The sequence below is a fragment of the Melospiza melodia genome, chromosome 8 (genome assembly GCF_035770615.1).
Source record: "Melospiza melodia melodia isolate bMelMel2 chromosome 8, bMelMel2.pri, whole genome shotgun sequence".
NCBI classification, from domain to species: Eukaryota; Metazoa; Chordata; class Aves; order Passeriformes; family Passerellidae; genus Melospiza; species Melospiza melodia.
In genome coordinates this window covers 5,032,246-5,050,761 of record NC_086201.1, presented here as the reverse complement: position 1 = coordinate 5,050,761, position 18,516 = coordinate 5,032,246, and the positions used below count along the sequence as shown (strand labels likewise).

At 37.5% G+C, this 18,516-nt stretch overlaps 1 protein-coding gene across 1 annotated transcript in view; it reads right to left on the bottom strand.

Annotated features, from left to right (window-relative positions):
- LRP1B (LDL receptor related protein 1B) overlaps positions 1-18,516 on the bottom strand; it is a 641,138-nt gene that overhangs the window by 89,314 nt on the left and 533,308 nt on the right. Inside the window, exons 54-60 of the mRNA XM_063161579.1 lie at positions 18,052-18,192; positions 16,745-16,932; positions 15,093-15,276; positions 13,946-14,031; positions 10,350-10,472; positions 6,439-6,620; positions 3,977-4,176 (exon numbers count right to left, since the gene is read on the bottom strand). Coding sequence (XP_063017649.1) covers positions 3,977-4,176; positions 6,439-6,620; positions 10,350-10,472; positions 13,946-14,031; positions 15,093-15,276; positions 16,745-16,932; positions 18,052-18,192 — 1,104 coding nt within the window. The remainder of the gene's footprint in view (positions 1-3,976; positions 4,177-6,438; positions 6,621-10,349; positions 10,473-13,945; positions 14,032-15,092; positions 15,277-16,744; positions 16,933-18,051; positions 18,193-18,516) is intronic.

Below are 18,516 nucleotides of genomic sequence, written 5' to 3'. Positions count from 1 at the left end.
TCTTCAAAGGGAAATGGGGGAATGCAGATAGCTCTGGGATTTAGGAGCCCTGAAGGTTGGGAAAACCTGCATGGAGCAGCCAGATACCCAGGGAGCTGTGAAGCCTGCATCTCCTCTGGGCCGTGGAAACAGAAAGCAGCCAAGTCTGACAAATTCTTAAATTTTTTATTTATTTTTTCATAAAGCTCACATAAGTAAACCAGCTTAGTGCTTAGCCAGATTAGTGCTTCAATACTTGCTTAATCATTTACAGTGTACAACATTTGAGAACGCTGCAGTGCTGAATTGGCTAAGCTCTAAAGACAGTTTATATAACCAAGCATTAAACTTCAAACAGCTCAGCAAGGTCATCGCTGCCCCAGCGCCAAGAAGAGCTCCCAAGCACTCTGAGATTTCTGGCCTAGTTAGCATGTTTTCAAAATTCTTACTACGAGTCTCTTGGCAATTGTAAAAGAGAATTTCTCTGCTGAAATGCAGAGGAATTTTACAAGAGAAAAGCAGCAGATGTTCTCCTCAAAAAGCTTTAAGGTTCAGAAGAAACAAACAAACTTTAAAAACCCTGTACTTGTTGAAGAAATGTTAACACCAAGATCTGAATACATGTAAACTCCCATTGCATGTAATAAATACTCCATGGTTTAGCAGACAGCATATCAATAATTAGCCTAAAATTGTTGTGTTTATCCTAAATTAGCCTAAAACTGTTGTGTGATGTGGAGCACACAACTCTGCACACTGTCTCATACCATCCCTTAATGATATGAAATCCACTAATTCTGACAAGTTACTTATATTTGCTGTGTCTTTTGAAATCTCTGTGGCATTTTCTGATACATTTTGTAACAGACAATTTAAGATCCAAAAAATCAAAGTCTCAGGAAAAAAACCCTCAGACCAAGGCAGCCTTATCCTCAGAGGTCACAGAAGCAGGTGAGAAAATGCTTAGTTTGCCATTATTAGCACTTCAGATTGCATCACTCACAGCATTCCTGTTCACACTTTTTCTTTTCCATGAAAATGTATTTTGTGATTGCCATATCTGTGCCTTTATCCTTCTCCATTCAAAAAAACAAAGGGTAAGAGCAAACTCAACCATCTCCCCCTTACTTAACTTTGACAATACAAAATGTGCAAAATGACAAGGGAAAACAGACCATGAAATCCATGTGAAAAAGAAGCCTTCAAGGAACACAGTTATCACAAGAGATAAAACCTAATCTTTCTCATTTAAGTGCTTATCAGTGTGGATTACAGATATCAGAAGGCCAAGGGGGGGGGCCTTCACAGCTCCAAACACTGAACTTCCCTGAGTTTCCCCTATTAAAATAATTATTTTACAATGGCTAAATTTTATCATCCAAAATATTTCTATTTTTGTGCTGAATCACAAAGAAATAATTTCTTTTAGTTGGTCGGTCCAGGAGAAAGCAGGGGGAAAAGGAAAAGACATTGATTAAAGGCAAATTGATCATTAAGTGTGAACTCTGCAAAACTGTCAGAGCTCTCCTTGGAGCACCCACAGGGTTGTTTCATCTGTTTCAGACACCAAGAATTCTATCACTGTCTTGTTAAATCCACAGAAACCTTTCTAGAACTTCATTTTAATTTGTTAATGATGTTTTGAGTGAAACTCTGACAGCAGAAAGCGACAAGAGGCATTAGGTGTGGGCACGTGGGAGAGGATCCAGACGAGGGGCACAAAGATGATCCAAGGCTTGGGAAACTGTGTGAGATCAAAGGCTGGGAGAACTGGGCTTGTTCACTATGAAGAGAAACCTCACCACCACATTCCAGCCTCTAAAGAGGCTGCAAAGAAATGGAGACTCCCATTTTACATGGAAAAGGCAAGGGGTGATGGGAACAGGTTGGGAACTCTTGGGAAGATTCCGGCTGGAGACAAGAGGAAAACTTTTCACAGTGAAAATACTGAGCCATTGGAATAATATTCCCAAGGAAATGGTGGATTGGACACTTCTAAGATGCAGCTGGACATGGTTGTGTGTCATCTCGACCATGCTTTTCCCAGAAAAGATTGGACTAGGTGATCTGTGAGGTTGGACTAGGTGATCTGTGAGGTTGGACTAGGTGATCTGTGAGGTTGGACTAGGTGATCCGTGAGGTCTCTTCCAACCTCATCCTCCACAATGATTACCTAAGGAAAAAACCTTGCTTTCACATCATTTAAATACATCAGGATCTTTCTACCAAAGCTCAATTCTTATGGCTTGAATATTTATACACCATCTGGACTTCAAAGAGATGTGTCCTCAAAGGCAGCATGGCACCTGCTTTACACAAAGTCACTATTGCTTTTGGAGCTTGCCTCAGATACCTCACTGGTACCAAATTTGGATAAATTTGCTGTGGCATTGTGACAAATTTCCTTCTTCTCCAGGATGAGGCATCCTCAGAAGAAGACATTAACTCTGCAGATATAGAGCAGCTGAAACTGATTTTATCCAGTTGTACAGGAGAACCCCACAGGCTGGAGACCAAGGCAATGGACACTGAAGATGGTCTGGCTGGAATTTTGCAGCTATCTCCTGAGTTTAGTGACATGAGGACATTTTTAGGTAAAGAAAAATTCTGAAACTCTCAGGCTGAAAGGGAAGACTGTGAAAGGTTTGACCACTGTGGTCATTTTAGGGTTAAGAGAGAAATATTGGCTACTCTTTACTTCTTTCCTTTGAAAGATCCAGAAAGAAGAGTAAGAGGATAATTTTATGAGAACAAAAAGCAGGATAGCAGCACAGGGAATGACATCAAGAGGAGTAGGGAGCTTGGCTTCCTCTGTCAGAAGAGCAGAATGTCAGCAGGGTTCCAGCTCAGGGCTATATCTGAGTGCTGCTTAGGTGAGCAGGTTACGACTGACCAGTGTTTGTCCCAAAAAAACCATGGACACTATGCTGAGATTAATGGGAATATTTACAGCTCTCATAACTACTGCTAGAGTGCCTCCAATCTACCATCTCAGACAACTGACACTGAATTATTAATGATGCATTTATAACCTACAATTCATGAATGCAAGGGCTAGAAAACTTGTTGGTTTCCATTTTTTATTTCATGGTGAACCTTTGATCTGAAAATAAAGTAGTTACTTCATCAGTTGTGGTTTGGAGAAGACCTGGAGGCACCCAGTATGAGATAAAAGCCCAAAAAAAGCCCAGATCCATGAAGTTTTACCAGAAATACAGCAATGTTGTGATTTGGGTAAAGCTTGAGGAAGGAGCTCATGTAACAATTTCATCTCAAATAAAACCCCCCAAAAAACTTAGTAGACTGATACTATTTCATATATTTGAATTAAAATGAAAGCTCTTTAATTATACAATTTGGAATATGAGAACAATTCATCATAGTGTAGAATTTTGCTTTTTTTTTTGCATACTTTACAGATAAATGACACAAGCTGTTTAATTATCTGTCAGGTGAGAAGCAAAACACAGGGATAAAGATTAGTTCATTACATAAGTATTTCAAAAGTTATTATTTCACCCATCTACCAGGAAAGCCCCAAATTACATTTGAAACACTGGTCTCATGCTGAGCAGACTAATAGCTTTTCCAGACTTTCTGAGGTAGGAGAAAAGGCTGATTTTAGCCCTCTATCCTGACACAGAGGATCTATTCCTTCTACTTTTAACAGCAAGTTTCACTCACTTTGTGACTTAATCAAGAACCTGTCTATATATGCCAGGGTATAAAATTGAAAGAGTGCCTCAGATTACTGCTTGTGTTCCTAGAGCTTCTTTTTCTATTTGATATTTTTCCCACAAACACATAGCACTGCAAGTTTAAAAATTATTCATATCAATGGCAGAGAACAAAAATGAAGAGCAGATTTTAAAATATTGATAAAAGGAAAAAAAAAATCTCAAAAAAGTTTGGAAAAAGGTTTTAAAGGACAATTTTTACATAACTGTGCATAACATTGAAAGCATCAAAAAGAAAAACAACTGAAATGTTGACCAACCTTTATGTCTGTGAGTTCCATCCATGTCAGAAAACTCAATGTGGTTTTCATCAGCCCAGTACAGTCTGTGGTTGACGTAGTCTATGGTGAGAGCCATAGGTCTGGAAATCTGGGTTTCTATAACCACAGCTTGCCTGGATCCATCCATCCCAACCCGGCCAATGTGAGGGGACTCACAGCAGTCTATCCAGTACAGGTATCTGTGGAACAAAACACAGCAGCTGAGTAACTGTGATGCTTCAGGTTTTAGCTTTTATATTTTCAGATTCTGTGCTGCTTTAGTGTGTAGTTCTGAGCGTCATATTAGGGGATGGTGAGCTCTCTTCACAGAGTAGGGAGACAAAACAATTCCTGCTCTAGCTGGAGACCAAGGACAAATGATCCAAATCTCAGCACCAAGAGCACAAATGTGGACTGAAGAGAGAAAAACAAGAAGGATGGGACTTCATAAGCTAAAGCTGTAACAATTAACTCCAATATGCAAATGGAGCACAACTTTGAAATAAAAGTGTGAGACCCTGTGACTGATCGTCCCTTTTGTGACCATTTTGGGTTCACCTGGGGTGGAGCCCTGGCTGGGCTCTTGTGCTGCCCAAGGTGGATCTATTGAATCCTTCCAATAAATCCCTACTTTATTCTTTAGTTTTGTCTAGTCTCTGTTCTAGGTCAGCCTTTGCAAGGCCTCAGCAGCAATAATTGACCAGAGTAGCTGTGGCTGCCCCATGCCTGGAAGTGTCCAAGACCAGGCTGGATGGGGCTTTGAGCAACCTGGGGCAGTGAATGGCATCCCTGCCCATCTTGGGGGTTTGAAACTGGATGATCTTCAGGTCTCTTCTTAATCAAACCATTCTGTGACTCAATGCTTAATTTATTTAGTTGATCTCAAGAATAAATCAGTCATTACAATATTTCCACCTTCCAGATAAATCTTTTAGCTTGCTGGACATGTCTGTAAATAGGTGTGCTGAATGTAAAGGGCTTGAATAGGAATCCCCATGGTAGGTGTGATTTTATTAAATTGATTATGGACTAATAAAATGTGCATTTAAATGGCTTAGTCTTGACACCTTAGAATTTGAAGCTTCACCCAAACTGGACTTTGTGAATCTCACATTCTGCATAAATGGCATCATTAATAAATTTATCAGAAATACGGTATTACATCTAGTTTTTTTTTATATACATGTTACAAAACATTTTTTTGCTGTTATGCAGCCACACAATGCAAATTGAATTGCTTCGGGAAGTACTAGCTGCAAAACATTAAAACAGTTTCCCACACAGAGGGTTTAAAAATGGGTGAAACACTGAGAAAGACTGTCAGAAAGCTGAGCAGCAATTTTCCCCTCAACCTGCTATTTAACCACAATGCAGAGCACGTTTGCCATAAAGGAAGAAAAATCCCATTATTTAGTACATGGATGCATGTGGCTGCTGTTGTGCGCCATTACTCAGAACCTCAGGACAGATCTTTCCAGCTGGGAAGCTGATTCTGCTCTACAGGCTTTGGACAGGCTCCCCAAAATCCAGATGCAGCTCATATCCTTGATAAGCACCTGGAACAGAGTTTGTGTGCAGGAGGAGATGGTGGCCCTAGGAACAGTGACAGGTATCCCACAACACACAGGTGCAGCGTGCTGGCACCCAGCCTGCTCCACACAAGCAGCAGGCAGAGGAAACTTCCTCCACTCTCTCCAACAGAAAATGTTTTCTTTGGAAACAAACTGCAATGGCAGCAGCAGGATAATTCACTAAGCATTTCTCATTTGTGGGGGAAAAATAAAACAGAAAAAAACCATGCCCAAGATTCAAGTAACACCATTTCGAATTATAACTCTGAATTTGAGTTTTTATTTCCAGTAAAATTCTATACTAAAATAAATGAACATAGGCTTATGTTTAGCAATAACAATGTAAAAACAGTTTTGGAAAGCTGTCTATACACACGGAAAAAAAAAAAAAAAACACCACTAAGTTATTATGCCTATTTATTTATACATCTAAGTCTTCCTGAAAGACTGGGACTCTGTGTGTTAACTTTGTACAGTGATTTTTGCATACTCAGTAATGCACAGGCAACCACAGAAAGATCCCATATATTCATCTCTTGAAGACATTAAACAAAGGTCTGCATCCTCACTCCCCAATATTACAGGGAAGAAAAGGTACAGTTGCAAGAAAATTAAATTATAGTTCTAAGAAATAGTAGAAAATAACTTTTATCTTGAAAAAAATAGCAAACTAGATAGGTTATATTTTTATGCAAGGAAAAACACTACTTTTCTTTGTTTAGGTAGAGTCCAGACCAACACAACAACTTTGTCCTATCAACAAATATTAGATAAAAAAAAAAACCAAACCAACAAACAGCTAAGTATTATTTCCTATGTATTTTTTGAATAAAAAAAATTAATATCAAATGAGGATTAAGTAGGAAGTACTGAAAATTGGCTGCTTCATACCCAGCTTGAGGATCTAAGGACAGATCTCTGGGAAACTTCACTCTCTTGCTCACGAGGACAGTTGGGTACAAGCCATTGAGTTTGGACACCTCAATAATTCTCTTTTCAGTATCAGACCAATAGAGATTCTTCCCAATCCAATCGACAGCCAGGGCATTGGGAACAGCTGTATTGTGAACTACCTGGAAAAGCAAAATTTACGTTAATTATTTATCTAAATAACTGGGAAAAGGAACAATAATTCGAGGTCAGGAATTACCTTAATTATTTATCTAAATAACTGGGAAAAGGAACAATAATTCTGATGCCAGGATATTGAGAGACTGGATATTTGGTACAGTGACATAAAGCATGTAAAAATTGGGTATTATTCACTGCTAAACACTGACACTGCTCAGGTAATAACACTTCTTAAGTAGCTACAACAATGTGACACTTTCCTCCTAGTGAAGGAGAATGGAGCATCCTATGATATTGTAAAGAGGAAATTAACAACTCCTCTGCATTATGCAAAAAATGTAAACTTTTGATCTTTCATTTCTCATCTTAGTACCTAGTTTTCTCTGAATTTTAAATAAATAAATAAATAAATCAAACTTTTCTCTCTTTCATTTCACACTCCATTTTTTGTTCCACAGAACAGAGTGGAGATGTGGCTGCTCTCCCCACAGTGTGCCCTTGAGCACATCTGCTGCTCCTCTCCCCATTTCTCTCTGCAGTCTCCATCAGCATATCCTTCATTTTAATGTCACAGTAGTGCCATATGTCACAGTGACAGAGAGACCATGAGAGCACTCAGAGGTACTGGCTGGAAAGGAAATACTGTGCTTTTACTTCCAGCATTCATGTGGCAGAAGAATGAGGAACTTCCCAAGAATTAGTTAAATTTTAAAAATACTACATTGCTAAGAGACAAAAGTAATTTAGTCACCTACTGGAAAGCCTACAGACTACTGACAGGGATGTGTTATTCTCAGCGTTTTTGATGACTTGGATAATTCTGGAACTTGAACAAATTCCTCTAGATATATGTGATTACAAATCTCATCATGGCATGAGTCAGTCTGGCTTGTCTGGGAGTACTTCACGTCAAGTGTTCAGTAATATTTGAATATTCACAATCATTTGAGTCCAATTTCTTCTAGGCTTGAAAATTCTATTCCTGAGAAGATCTATCCTGACCTATTTCATTCCTGATTAAGGTTTGTGCAACTAGAACTTCAGAAAAAAACCCCACAGATCAGAAAGCAATACTTGAAAATGTATATTTCTTAAGCACTAATACTTTTTTATTAGTTTACTACTGTGGTGTACATTCTAATTTACTGTTATCTTCATCACCAACAGCATGTGCACCAGAGTTTAAGCTTCATGTATAAACCTGTATTATGTATAACTGAATGTGCTAGTTTTAAATTTATTTACCAACTGAAGACATGGAAAAGCCTTCAAGATAAGAAGGGCTATGGTGAGATGCTTTAAATCAATTTTATAGTTATGAATATGTAAAAGCACCTTCTCAGGTTGTTACATAATTTATCACCTTAAAAAATCTTTTAAAAAAGTTAAATTCCAGGATACTCTGCTTTTTTAATGGGAATAAGAGGTTCTAATTTCTAAAACCTGCACACTACCAGCTTCACCAGTCCATAAATGTGTAATTGCAGCAACTGCTGCATGCACTGGCACAAGGGACATTTCATGCAGAAATAGATGACTCTGAAATTGCAGAGAGTGGTTTAGCTGTCTAAATAACACACTAAAGCATCAACCAAAATAATGAGTTTCTCTTTCTGATGGCTTTTCCTTGGGAGAGCCACTTCAGCCTGTCCCAGCCACTGAGACCACCAGTGTGACACTTCATGTGCATGGTCCAGCTCTTGACTGCATTTCCCCACCAACATTTGAATCCAAACTCTCCATAAAACTCTGTTTTAACAGCTGAACACAGCCATGTGAAAAAGCTGTCATTTCAATTCTCTAAGTATCTCCTCCATGGGCAGAGGCAGAAGAAAAATGAGATGCCATCAGGCTTCCCAGAGCTGGTGTGCTGAAGAAATGCCGTCTCCTGCAAGGGGAATCCAAGGCAATACATCAAATGGCATCACTTACACTGAGAGCTGATCTATTTATAGCAAAAAATAACACAACGAGTGAGAAGATAATAAAACGAGAGATTCATCAGGGGGAAAATCATAAAAACTATCTCTCCTGACAAAACAACACCATTAAAAGATGCAAACAGGTTTGCTAGATAACAAATAATAATACCAGCATTTAAAGAACTAAATAAAAAGTTATAATACTTTCATTTGTAATAATTTTTAATAATGTCAGTTATTAAGTATGTCCTATAGCAACCTAATAAGAAAGTCAGAGCCACAAAAATTTGGCACTGCATAAAAGGTTACTGACAGACTATTAGACAGCTACAGTATATAATTCTTTTAATTTTTTTCACCTTTTTTTTAGCTTTCAGAGGCCAAATCTGGGCCAAGTTTTTCACACAAAAACCCAGTTTTTTGTATGAAGATGAAATGGACCTATTTTTATGAATCTTGCATCCTATATGAGTAAAATTTTCACCAACATGACACTTGTGCAAATTGCAGATTGACGGAGAAATGAAATATCCTCCATGTCCTCATCCTAATTTTCTTCTAGTGGTTGTTCAACTTTTTGAAACCTTTTCTTATAAATGGAGAAACCTTTTGAAACCTTTTCTTCAAAAATGAAATTAATAATGAATCAGTAGAAAGCACTGTTTTGATAGTTTTCTACCTGGTTATTGGAACATCTTTAAAAGGGAAAAATTCTTTGTTGTTGAAAGAGTGAGGATTAGAAATAAAGAGTCTGAGTAATCCCCAGCCCTTATATAACACTGAATCATCCAGAAGGGACAGAAGCTGAGGAGGATGCTTTGGAAACTGTTTAAGGACAATAAGTATGATTCAAGGATTTAATGGATTTTGAGCCCCCACTTTCCAGTTTTCTATTTATTTCCCCACACTGAGTGCATGGTGGATTTTACTTTCACCCCAAAGCAATCAGATTTTCCAGAAGATTTTCATACACTTCCTTTTTTTTTTTTCTTTTTAAGAACAATTATTTTGGTGTGAAGGATGCAAATGAGGTTCCTTGGAGCCAAAGAGTTTCAAACCCTAACTCGCAAAAGGAGCAAAGCTGATGTGCTCTGAGTTTGTGTCAGTCCACACACCAAGCTGAGAATGAAAACCACAAATCTTTTCTCTCTGCATGTTTATTGGTGTGCAGAGAGGGAAGAAAACTCACAGGATATGTTGCTGCTCATTTGGGTCCCTGTTTCAGAAGGTCAGACATAATAGAATAAACAAAGAGTTCCTTACTGCTTATCACCAGTTCTGGGAAAATGTTCACACAAGTCAACAAATGTGCTTTATAGTGGATTTGTGAACTTAATCCACTACAGAGGCAGAACAGGCTGTGCAGAAATGGGAATGCACTTTTACCCTTCACAGCAAAGACACTGAGTTACTTTAATTATCAGTGCAGTGGAGGTGAAACAAAAACAAACTGAAGATCACAGAAAATGTTACACAGGAAGAAATAACACACCAGTGTATTTACACAGCTTACACCTAATTATAGCTCTCTTTTTTCTTTGGCATCCTGGAAGCCACATGCAACTGCCAATTCAGTAAACTGTCAGATAAGTCATAAGGAATTTAGCTCCTAAATGCAGTTCTCCTTGTCCCTATCTTTACTTCAAATAAGATACAAATGCAATTAAATTTTACTAGGACTCACTAGCTCATGCTGCGTTTGTATTCATACACCAAAGCCTCACAATCTGGGTTAAATGTATGAGGGAGCATTTCCCAAAGCACTCAAAAAATTTAATTCTAGTAGTGACATTATTAATCCTCAATTACCTTGATGTCACTTCCATTTAAAGACATTCTGTTTATGCGGCTGCCATTTGGTCTGCTGGAATCAATCCAATAAATGAACTCTTCTCTGTAGTCAAAGTCTATTGCAATCACATTGTTCAGCCCCTAAAAACAGAAAAAAAAAAGTCCATTTATTCAAATGTGTGAACACAAACTGCTGGATAGCATTCAGAATGCAAAACACAGTTAATATTTCTAATGCTTTATTTTACTGTCTGCATATTTCTGAAGCACTTCCCTCTCTTTTCCATACATTACTTGTAAACAGAGTAAGACAAAGACTAACAGAAATAAATGTGGTGCCAAATTAACTGTGTCACTTCAAAAAAATGCAGATGATACATGAAACTAAATGAGGCTCCTGTGTTTTTCTATGCTCTTATTTAAATGAAATTTGGCAGTAAATATTTCTAATTTTTCATCAGTTTCACTGCTGATAACTACCTTTGGCCTTTCTTTGGCAGACTAAATGGGAGAGTAAGAAATAGTATAAATAATGAAAAAATTTCCTTAGTAATATAAAATAATCAGGAATTCAAAAAGGTGGTGGTGCAAAAGGACAATAATGTTAATGCCTGAATGAGGAGGTTTTGACTTCTTAGATGCTATATTATAGGTACTCTATATATGTGTATTTGTATATATGTGGGTGTGGATGCACACAGACACAGTGGTAGATACAAAAAGAGTGAAAGCTGGGGATCCAGCAGGAATCTGGGAATCTCCTATGGCTCCAATTACAAAGCCAACACATTTTGAGAGAGTGGTGATTATATCTGAGTTACTCCAACACGCTGGGAGGAGCAGTCATACAATAATGGCTTTTCATCCCAAATGGCTGATAAGCAAGAAGAGGGTTGCATTCAGATGATGGCTCTTATTTCCTTATCTGCCCCATAACCTGCTGAATATTCTGATAGGTAGTGAAATAACAATTATTCTTAATATGCCAGGTTGTTGTTATCAATGAGAATACGGGGCAGCAGCGCTTAAAGGAATGGATGCGGTCTGTATTGCCTCTATAAATTCAAGGTCAGTTAATCAGTTCCCTTATCAGCCCAATGGCATCCTGCTCTCAGGCAGATCAGCAGCCTCGCTGTTTAGTGTAATTCATTGCTGGGAAGGGAGGTGCTGGACCAGCCAGCTCCAAAGTAAACAAGTAAGGACATTATTTAATCGTATACAGAAACTGATACACGGCTTATCCGCCATCTACTGCTATGTAATTACTGTAAATCTACCTTTTGATCAAAATGTACAGGAAAAGAGGGGTTAGGCTGCACAAATCATCGCTATAAAAAGCCTGAAACAATTCAGTGTAGGAAGACCACTCTTATTTGTCAAAAATATCATGCACACGCAGACATTTTTCACAAAACCAGCTGCAGCTCTGTCAGCTGGGCTGCAAAACACTTCTCCTGCCTCTTTTCCTCCTGTTTGTATAATTGCATCTACAGAGAAACCTCCATGACAAATTCTTACTTAACCAAGGAGACAACAGGTCAACAAATACAAAATAATGCTTCATACAATTTTATAATATCCTATAAATCAAAATCAGCAATTTGTAAAAAATATGGCCTTATCTCTATATATTCCACAACACTGTAAAAGTTTCCTAAAGGATCAAGACAAATACAGAGAATTGACTGCCTGCACATCTTTGGTTTCAAGGGTTATATTTTGGGTCAGTTTAGTTTCAATTTTTATCAGAACATCAACTGCAGGCAAACAATTCTGCACGTCTGTTACAGAGTTCTCTGTCCAGACGTAATTTCCTCTTCATCATATACATATCTCACTTAAGCCCTCCTAGCATAATTCTTTGTCATTTCACAAGCAATCTGCTTTTTAGAAGGAATAGGGAAGATTTCAAATGGCATCAGCTGCCTCAGTCTCTCATCTTAAACCTGTGGGTTTGTTTCTGTTACACACAGCACACAATATATCCTTGGCTGTGATTTGCGTTCCCTTGGTGTCCCACTTAAAAACAGGGAGATAAAAATCACAAATAATGAGGAGGAAGATTATCTACTCTGCCTATTGAAACCCTGAGGATTTTGATGACTAGGAGTGAAGGAAATGGAAACAAAGACGATACATGAGACACAATTCAAACAGTTGTACTGTTTATGTGTATTTGGAAAAAAAAAAAAGAGGAAAAGAAAATAGAGGAAAAAGCTGGCACATAACTCAGAGAAGACTGAAGGAGCTTGTACTTTCAGCTCCTTTATTCTGAGTTTATATGGACAACTATTAGAATGGTAATCACAGAACAAATACACAGAGAGAAGGGTGGATTTGCTCCTCTGCCAGAGCCACTCTGGTGTTTGCCAGACGTTCAGGAAAGAGCCAAATCCATCATGGGACTACAAGGACACAAGGAGGGACACAACCCCTCTGTCCTGCTGGTGAAGATCCCTCTTTGGCTTTCACATCAAATGCTGCCTCTGCAGGAGCAAAGACCAGTGGGTTCAACAGCGGAGGTGTCTGTCAGCCCAGTGAATGAATGGAACATGGAAAAAACACACATTTTGTTCAGTGGCTGGAGCTGCTCCCTAAAGCATTGAAAAGGAGCCCATTGAATTCAGGGCCATCTGTCAGCAGCAGCCACGAAGAAAATTTCCTGTGGCTCCCCTCTTTTCACAGGCATCTATGGACAGGTACACCAGCAAAAGAGGAGAGAGGCAGTGAGATGCAAATGAGAGGGAATCAAAAGGATTTCAGGAGGACAGACAGACATTGACAATGTCTAAGCTTAAATAAAAGCAATGCTTCATACAAGGTGGTTAATTTCATAATTACGTTTGTGAAGACTTGAGCACCTCTCTTGTGACATGTAGGTGCACAGCATAGTGACACAAGAAGTTACAAAAAGCCTAGTGATATTGATGGGGAGTAGATAATTTCCTAGTCTTACTACAATTGATCCATTAGCATTCAAGGAAATCAATATTTTTATTAAAACATATTTTAGAAATCTAATCTGTGGTAAATAACTACACTTAGGTGAAGCATAGAAGGACAGCAGACTGCTAAAAATGGCAGCTCTGTATTTACATTCATTAATTTACAGTGACATTCTATTTTTGGAGGTTTTCACTTTTTCTTTTCTCTGTTATAAAGTTTTAGAGTAATTACTTTAAAAATTAGATTTACACAAAGACAAGAGTTCACATTTTGTAATACCAAATATATATTGGGATTGTCTGTCTGAAAATAGATTTAGATTATGACAGCAAGTAGCCCAAATAATACACAGCCAAATAGGTGGGGATTTTTGGGTTTTTTTAACTGAAATAGACAAATTGCACAAAACATATTGTGATGGAAGAGGATCACAAATAACATAATTTTTTAGTACATCAGAATGACTGACAAAACAACTGCCTGAGCTTTAATCATGTCAAATCCAGAAAAAAATAGTCAATTGAACGTATTGTAATGACTCTGAAGGCACTGCAGTTGTTCTGTGGTGCACACAACGCCAATTATAGGATGATGTTTCTGTCAGTTGCAAACTTTAGAAAAAAATAAAAGTATTGAGTTAAACTTAGAGCATGGTACTATGGTTATACCTGTTTCAACAAAGTGTAGTTGGATCCATCAGTGCTAATTTTTCTTATTTCATGATGATCAGCCAGAATTAAGAAAGGTTCCTCATCTAAACCCCGGGAGAAAGAATATATTAGACTAGCTTTTACGTTAATTTATGGAAAATCAGGAATACAATGCTGAAATACAGATGGCTTGAAAAATAAATGTTACATGCTCTGATCAATGTTATGGATGAAAGAAATATTTAAAACATTCAAATGCTCCAAGAAAGATCAATGATGCAGTATAAAAATGAACAAAGCAATCAATTAGTATATCTTTCAATGCAATTTAATTCTTTTGCCTTTGTAATATGGGAACCACATTGCATTTTATCCTAATTTAATGTCAGAGATTAAATGGGAAATATATTTCATTCCATATGTTTTAATTTCAACATTTCCTTTCAATTTAACCCTGACTACTAATTATGGTTGCAAACCAAGCAGGTTTTGATAATTTCATTTTGAGTTTTCCTTTGTCTGAATGATACAGTGAGAAAGAAACACCTACTCATAAAACCCTTGATTTTTTTAAGTTTGAACTGAAGCCAGATTTGACTTTGTGTTACCCCGGCTTTCTAGTTTATAAAAAGTATTCTCTTTCAGATACTCATTCATGACATCACTGAAACATCTCTGACACTGATATACATAATTCTAAAAATATATTTTTAAGGCTGTCTTTCTTTTAGCTCTATTGAGAAGAGTTGCATTTTCTTTTTTTTTCCTGTTCCTCCTTTTCAGATGAGGATATTTGATGTACATTCTAATATTCTAAAGGTGATGAAATCTTATCATAACCATGCTATTATCATCTGACTCAGAGGCAGAACTGTGATGTATTTTAACTTCTCTAATACTTTCTCTAATAAAGTTAATTATTCACACTTTCAAAAACCACTATCTATTTATTACAAATGAGCTGAGGAAAACACAGACTAAAAATATAACTTATGATTGCATTCAGACACAGCCACATTCCTATTTTAAATTGAAAAAGTAGCAGATTCAAAGTAACTCTGTCTTTATCTTGCACATAAAGGTACCACAGACCTCGGGGCTAAGTTTTTTTTCCACAAATTATTTTGGTACAGCTGTGGATTATAAAATCATTAAATAGTAATACCTGAAAGGGATTTGCAGCCATTTGGGTTATCAGGCTGTGTTTCATACCCTTCTGCACACAAGCATTTGTAGGTTCCATAGGTATTGATGCATTGCTGGCTACAGGGAAATCCAGATGAACATTCATCAATATCTACACAAGTTTTGCCATCATCCTTCAGGAGGAATCCAGGCCAGCATTTGCACTGGGAAAGAAAACCAAATACATTCATTTTTAATTCTGTTTATCACCTGTGTGTACTTGCTTCTGAATATGTTAGCATCATAAACTTTTTATGTATCTCATTTTTTCAAGTAACATCTTAATTACATTGCTGCCTGTATGGTTTACAGGAGGCATGCCTACTTTTCTTTTCAAATATTGCTGATCTGATCCTAAGCACTATTTCCTCCATAAAAACCCAACCAAAATCCTGTAGAATGAGTAATTATTCTTCCTACTTTAACTGAAGAAAAAGTAAAGCACACCTTTTCAAAAATATGGAAAAGACTTTTTTCTTGAAAATAATGATGGATGGACCCTTTGGAGTTCTTAAGTTTCAATTATACATGTGTTTTTTGCTAAAGATAGACAGTTTTTAACTATTTTTCTTGGAATCATTGATACCACCTAGCAATCTGCGTAACCACCACAGGAACGTGAATCAGAACTCCTGAGGCTGATTAGGAGCTGGACGTGGACAATTCTTGTAGATCTCCTCTAATTCAGAATATTCTCTGTTTCTCTGACATTTATTTGGGTCCGGTGATGATCCTGGCAACTTTATCACATGCAATGTGAAAGGTGCAAAATACAACTGAGCAGAGGGGTTTTAAAAAAGGGGCATAAATTTTATCAACAGAAGACTTCCTGTCATGTTCCCTTCTGCATTCTCTATTTCTCTCTGCAGAGATCCAGGACGTGTTTTCTCCACCACTTCAACAAGGTTTTTGTTGAACCCAACAGCTCCTGAGTCTCTGTCTCGACCCTCTCAGCTCCAGAGGGTTGAATTCCTGCACATCTACGCCAAGCTGCACAGATTTTATTTAGTTCTCAGTGGGCCAATGTTCAGCTGAAAAGACGAAACTTTGGGAGTGCAGTTAGGGTTACTTCAGAGTTAAAATCCTGAAAAAAAAAAGTCTTTCTTCTATTTTTGGCTGCTATTTACAGGCTGCTGCAGGTTGTTCCTCTCTGCTTGTCAAGGCCAAAGAGCAGATTCAAAAAACATCCTCACACACAGACAATGAACAGTTTTGCTCTGCTACTGAAGTGATATTACTTTAAATATTTCTATAAGTCTCTGTCTTAGGAAAAAACAAAAAAAAACAAAAACGAAACAAAAACCTGGAGAAAACCACTATTTCTGCTCTTCATTCCTATGTATTGTAAAATTTTTACTCATTGATTTTCAGTGCTCTGTATACACCAGTATGATTTGTTGTATTTAAAGCACCTTTCCGTAGGTTTAAATTATGCACTATACCATTTTTTAAATACAATAGGCAATTGTTTGCTTACAGGGAATGAAAATTTGAATGTTCTTATTTTGGCATGTAAGCTACTTCACTACAAAGAGATACCACACAGTGGGGCTTTATTATAATCATGCAGTGGTTAAACACTTGAGAGCTAAAAATTCACATTACATTAAACCACATTTTGCAATTATTCACCTTGTATCCAACAGGAAGGTCCTGGCAATCCTGGGAACAGCCACTGACTTTCTTACTGAGGCATTCATTAATGTGGCAGCTCTTCTCATCAGACCCATCACTGCAATCTTCTTTGTTATCACAAACCTCGCTTTGAGGAACGCACTTGCCGTTTTTGCACATAAAAAAAGAGCTGTTACATGACTGCTCTGGAAAATAAAAAAAAGAACACACAACTTGGGGTCATCTCCTAGTATTTGGAATTAATTTTCTCATGGATCAGCTGCTGTATGCAAGCAAAAGTAAAAAAAAATGTGCGGCAACTGAATATTTATTCCTCATTGATAGCTTTATGATAACTTCCCACTTTTCAGTGTGTTTGAAGGTTATTCCTCTCCTGGAAAAATGGGTGAAGACATCAACTTATTACTCCCTCCTTTATATTTTTTTCATATAATTGAGAACCCTCTGCATAATCTCTGCACAAAATACAGTTCTAGTTTCCAAATTTTAAAAAACATCAGTTTCCCCCCTGGATGCTGAGAGGTTTAAGAACACAACTGGCTGAATTCCAATGCATTTCTTGTCTAATGACCTGCAAATATGTTCTTCCCAAATGTTTGGTAAAATTTCAGTACATCATTTCAGCTACATTCAGATCCTTCAAACAACAATTGGAACATTCAAATAAATATAAGGTAGGTATACTGCCTCACCTCACAGCAGATGAGTGTTTGACATCAAAATTGGAATAAAGAACGTGGCTACAGTGCAATGAAATGCTAAGGTCTAGACAGAAGAATTGGTCTTTCAAAAAGCCACAAACTAGAACAATATATGCAGACCAGGACTAACTTCCCTCTCAAAAACCAGTCAAACCTCATCAAACTTATTAATGTAAGCAGAAAATATCAATTGGGTCAATAATTTAATAAAAAAATTAAAGCAGTGTTCATTATTTATAGTGGGAGCAACTTTATACCCCCTTTTATATGAACTCCTTTTGTGTGATGAATATCTGGAACATAATAACCATTATAAGAGCAAGGTAGAAACTTTGGAAATTACAATATTAATATTATCTTATTTTAGCGTCCACAACTTATGCATTAAGGAAGTGTCTGCTATTTTATTCCATAGGAACTGATGGCTTGGACTTTGTTAACTGAAGTTTTGGATGCTCAGAACAATTTCTCCTTGCAATATGCAATATCACCATGAAAGTACTGGAAATTTAAGGTGTGAGGTTTTACATTTGCTGACTTAGAGCCCTGAACCATCGCTCTCAAAAAAGAAAGGTCGCACGCGTTCTTTAAAAAACTACAAACCTGAACTTTTGCACTTGGTGTTGAGAGGGGCTTCATCAGAGTGGTCTGGGCAGTCAAAGTCCCCATCACATTGCCACTGGGAGTTCAGCAGGCAGCGCCCATCAGCACAGGTGAACTCTCCAGGACGGCAGCGACGATACCCTGCAAAACCAGCAACCACCCATCTCATGCTTGCTCCCATAGTTTCAACATAAAATTCTGCGTTTTTGAAGCAACAGAAAGAAAATTATTTTTTGCTCCATTTAGAGATGCAGAGTGCTCATACACCAGCAAAGAGAGAAATCAAAATAAAGAAATCTGTAATATACAGATATTTTCTAGCTATTTTCTCTATTGTGGTTCTCATTTCTGGAGCAAATTTAGGAATAAATAACCAATATAGATTGCAACAGCACAAAACCAGGGATGATAATTGTCACTGTCATATATTTTGGAAAAATCCCTTCGCCAGGATTTCTTCTTCTG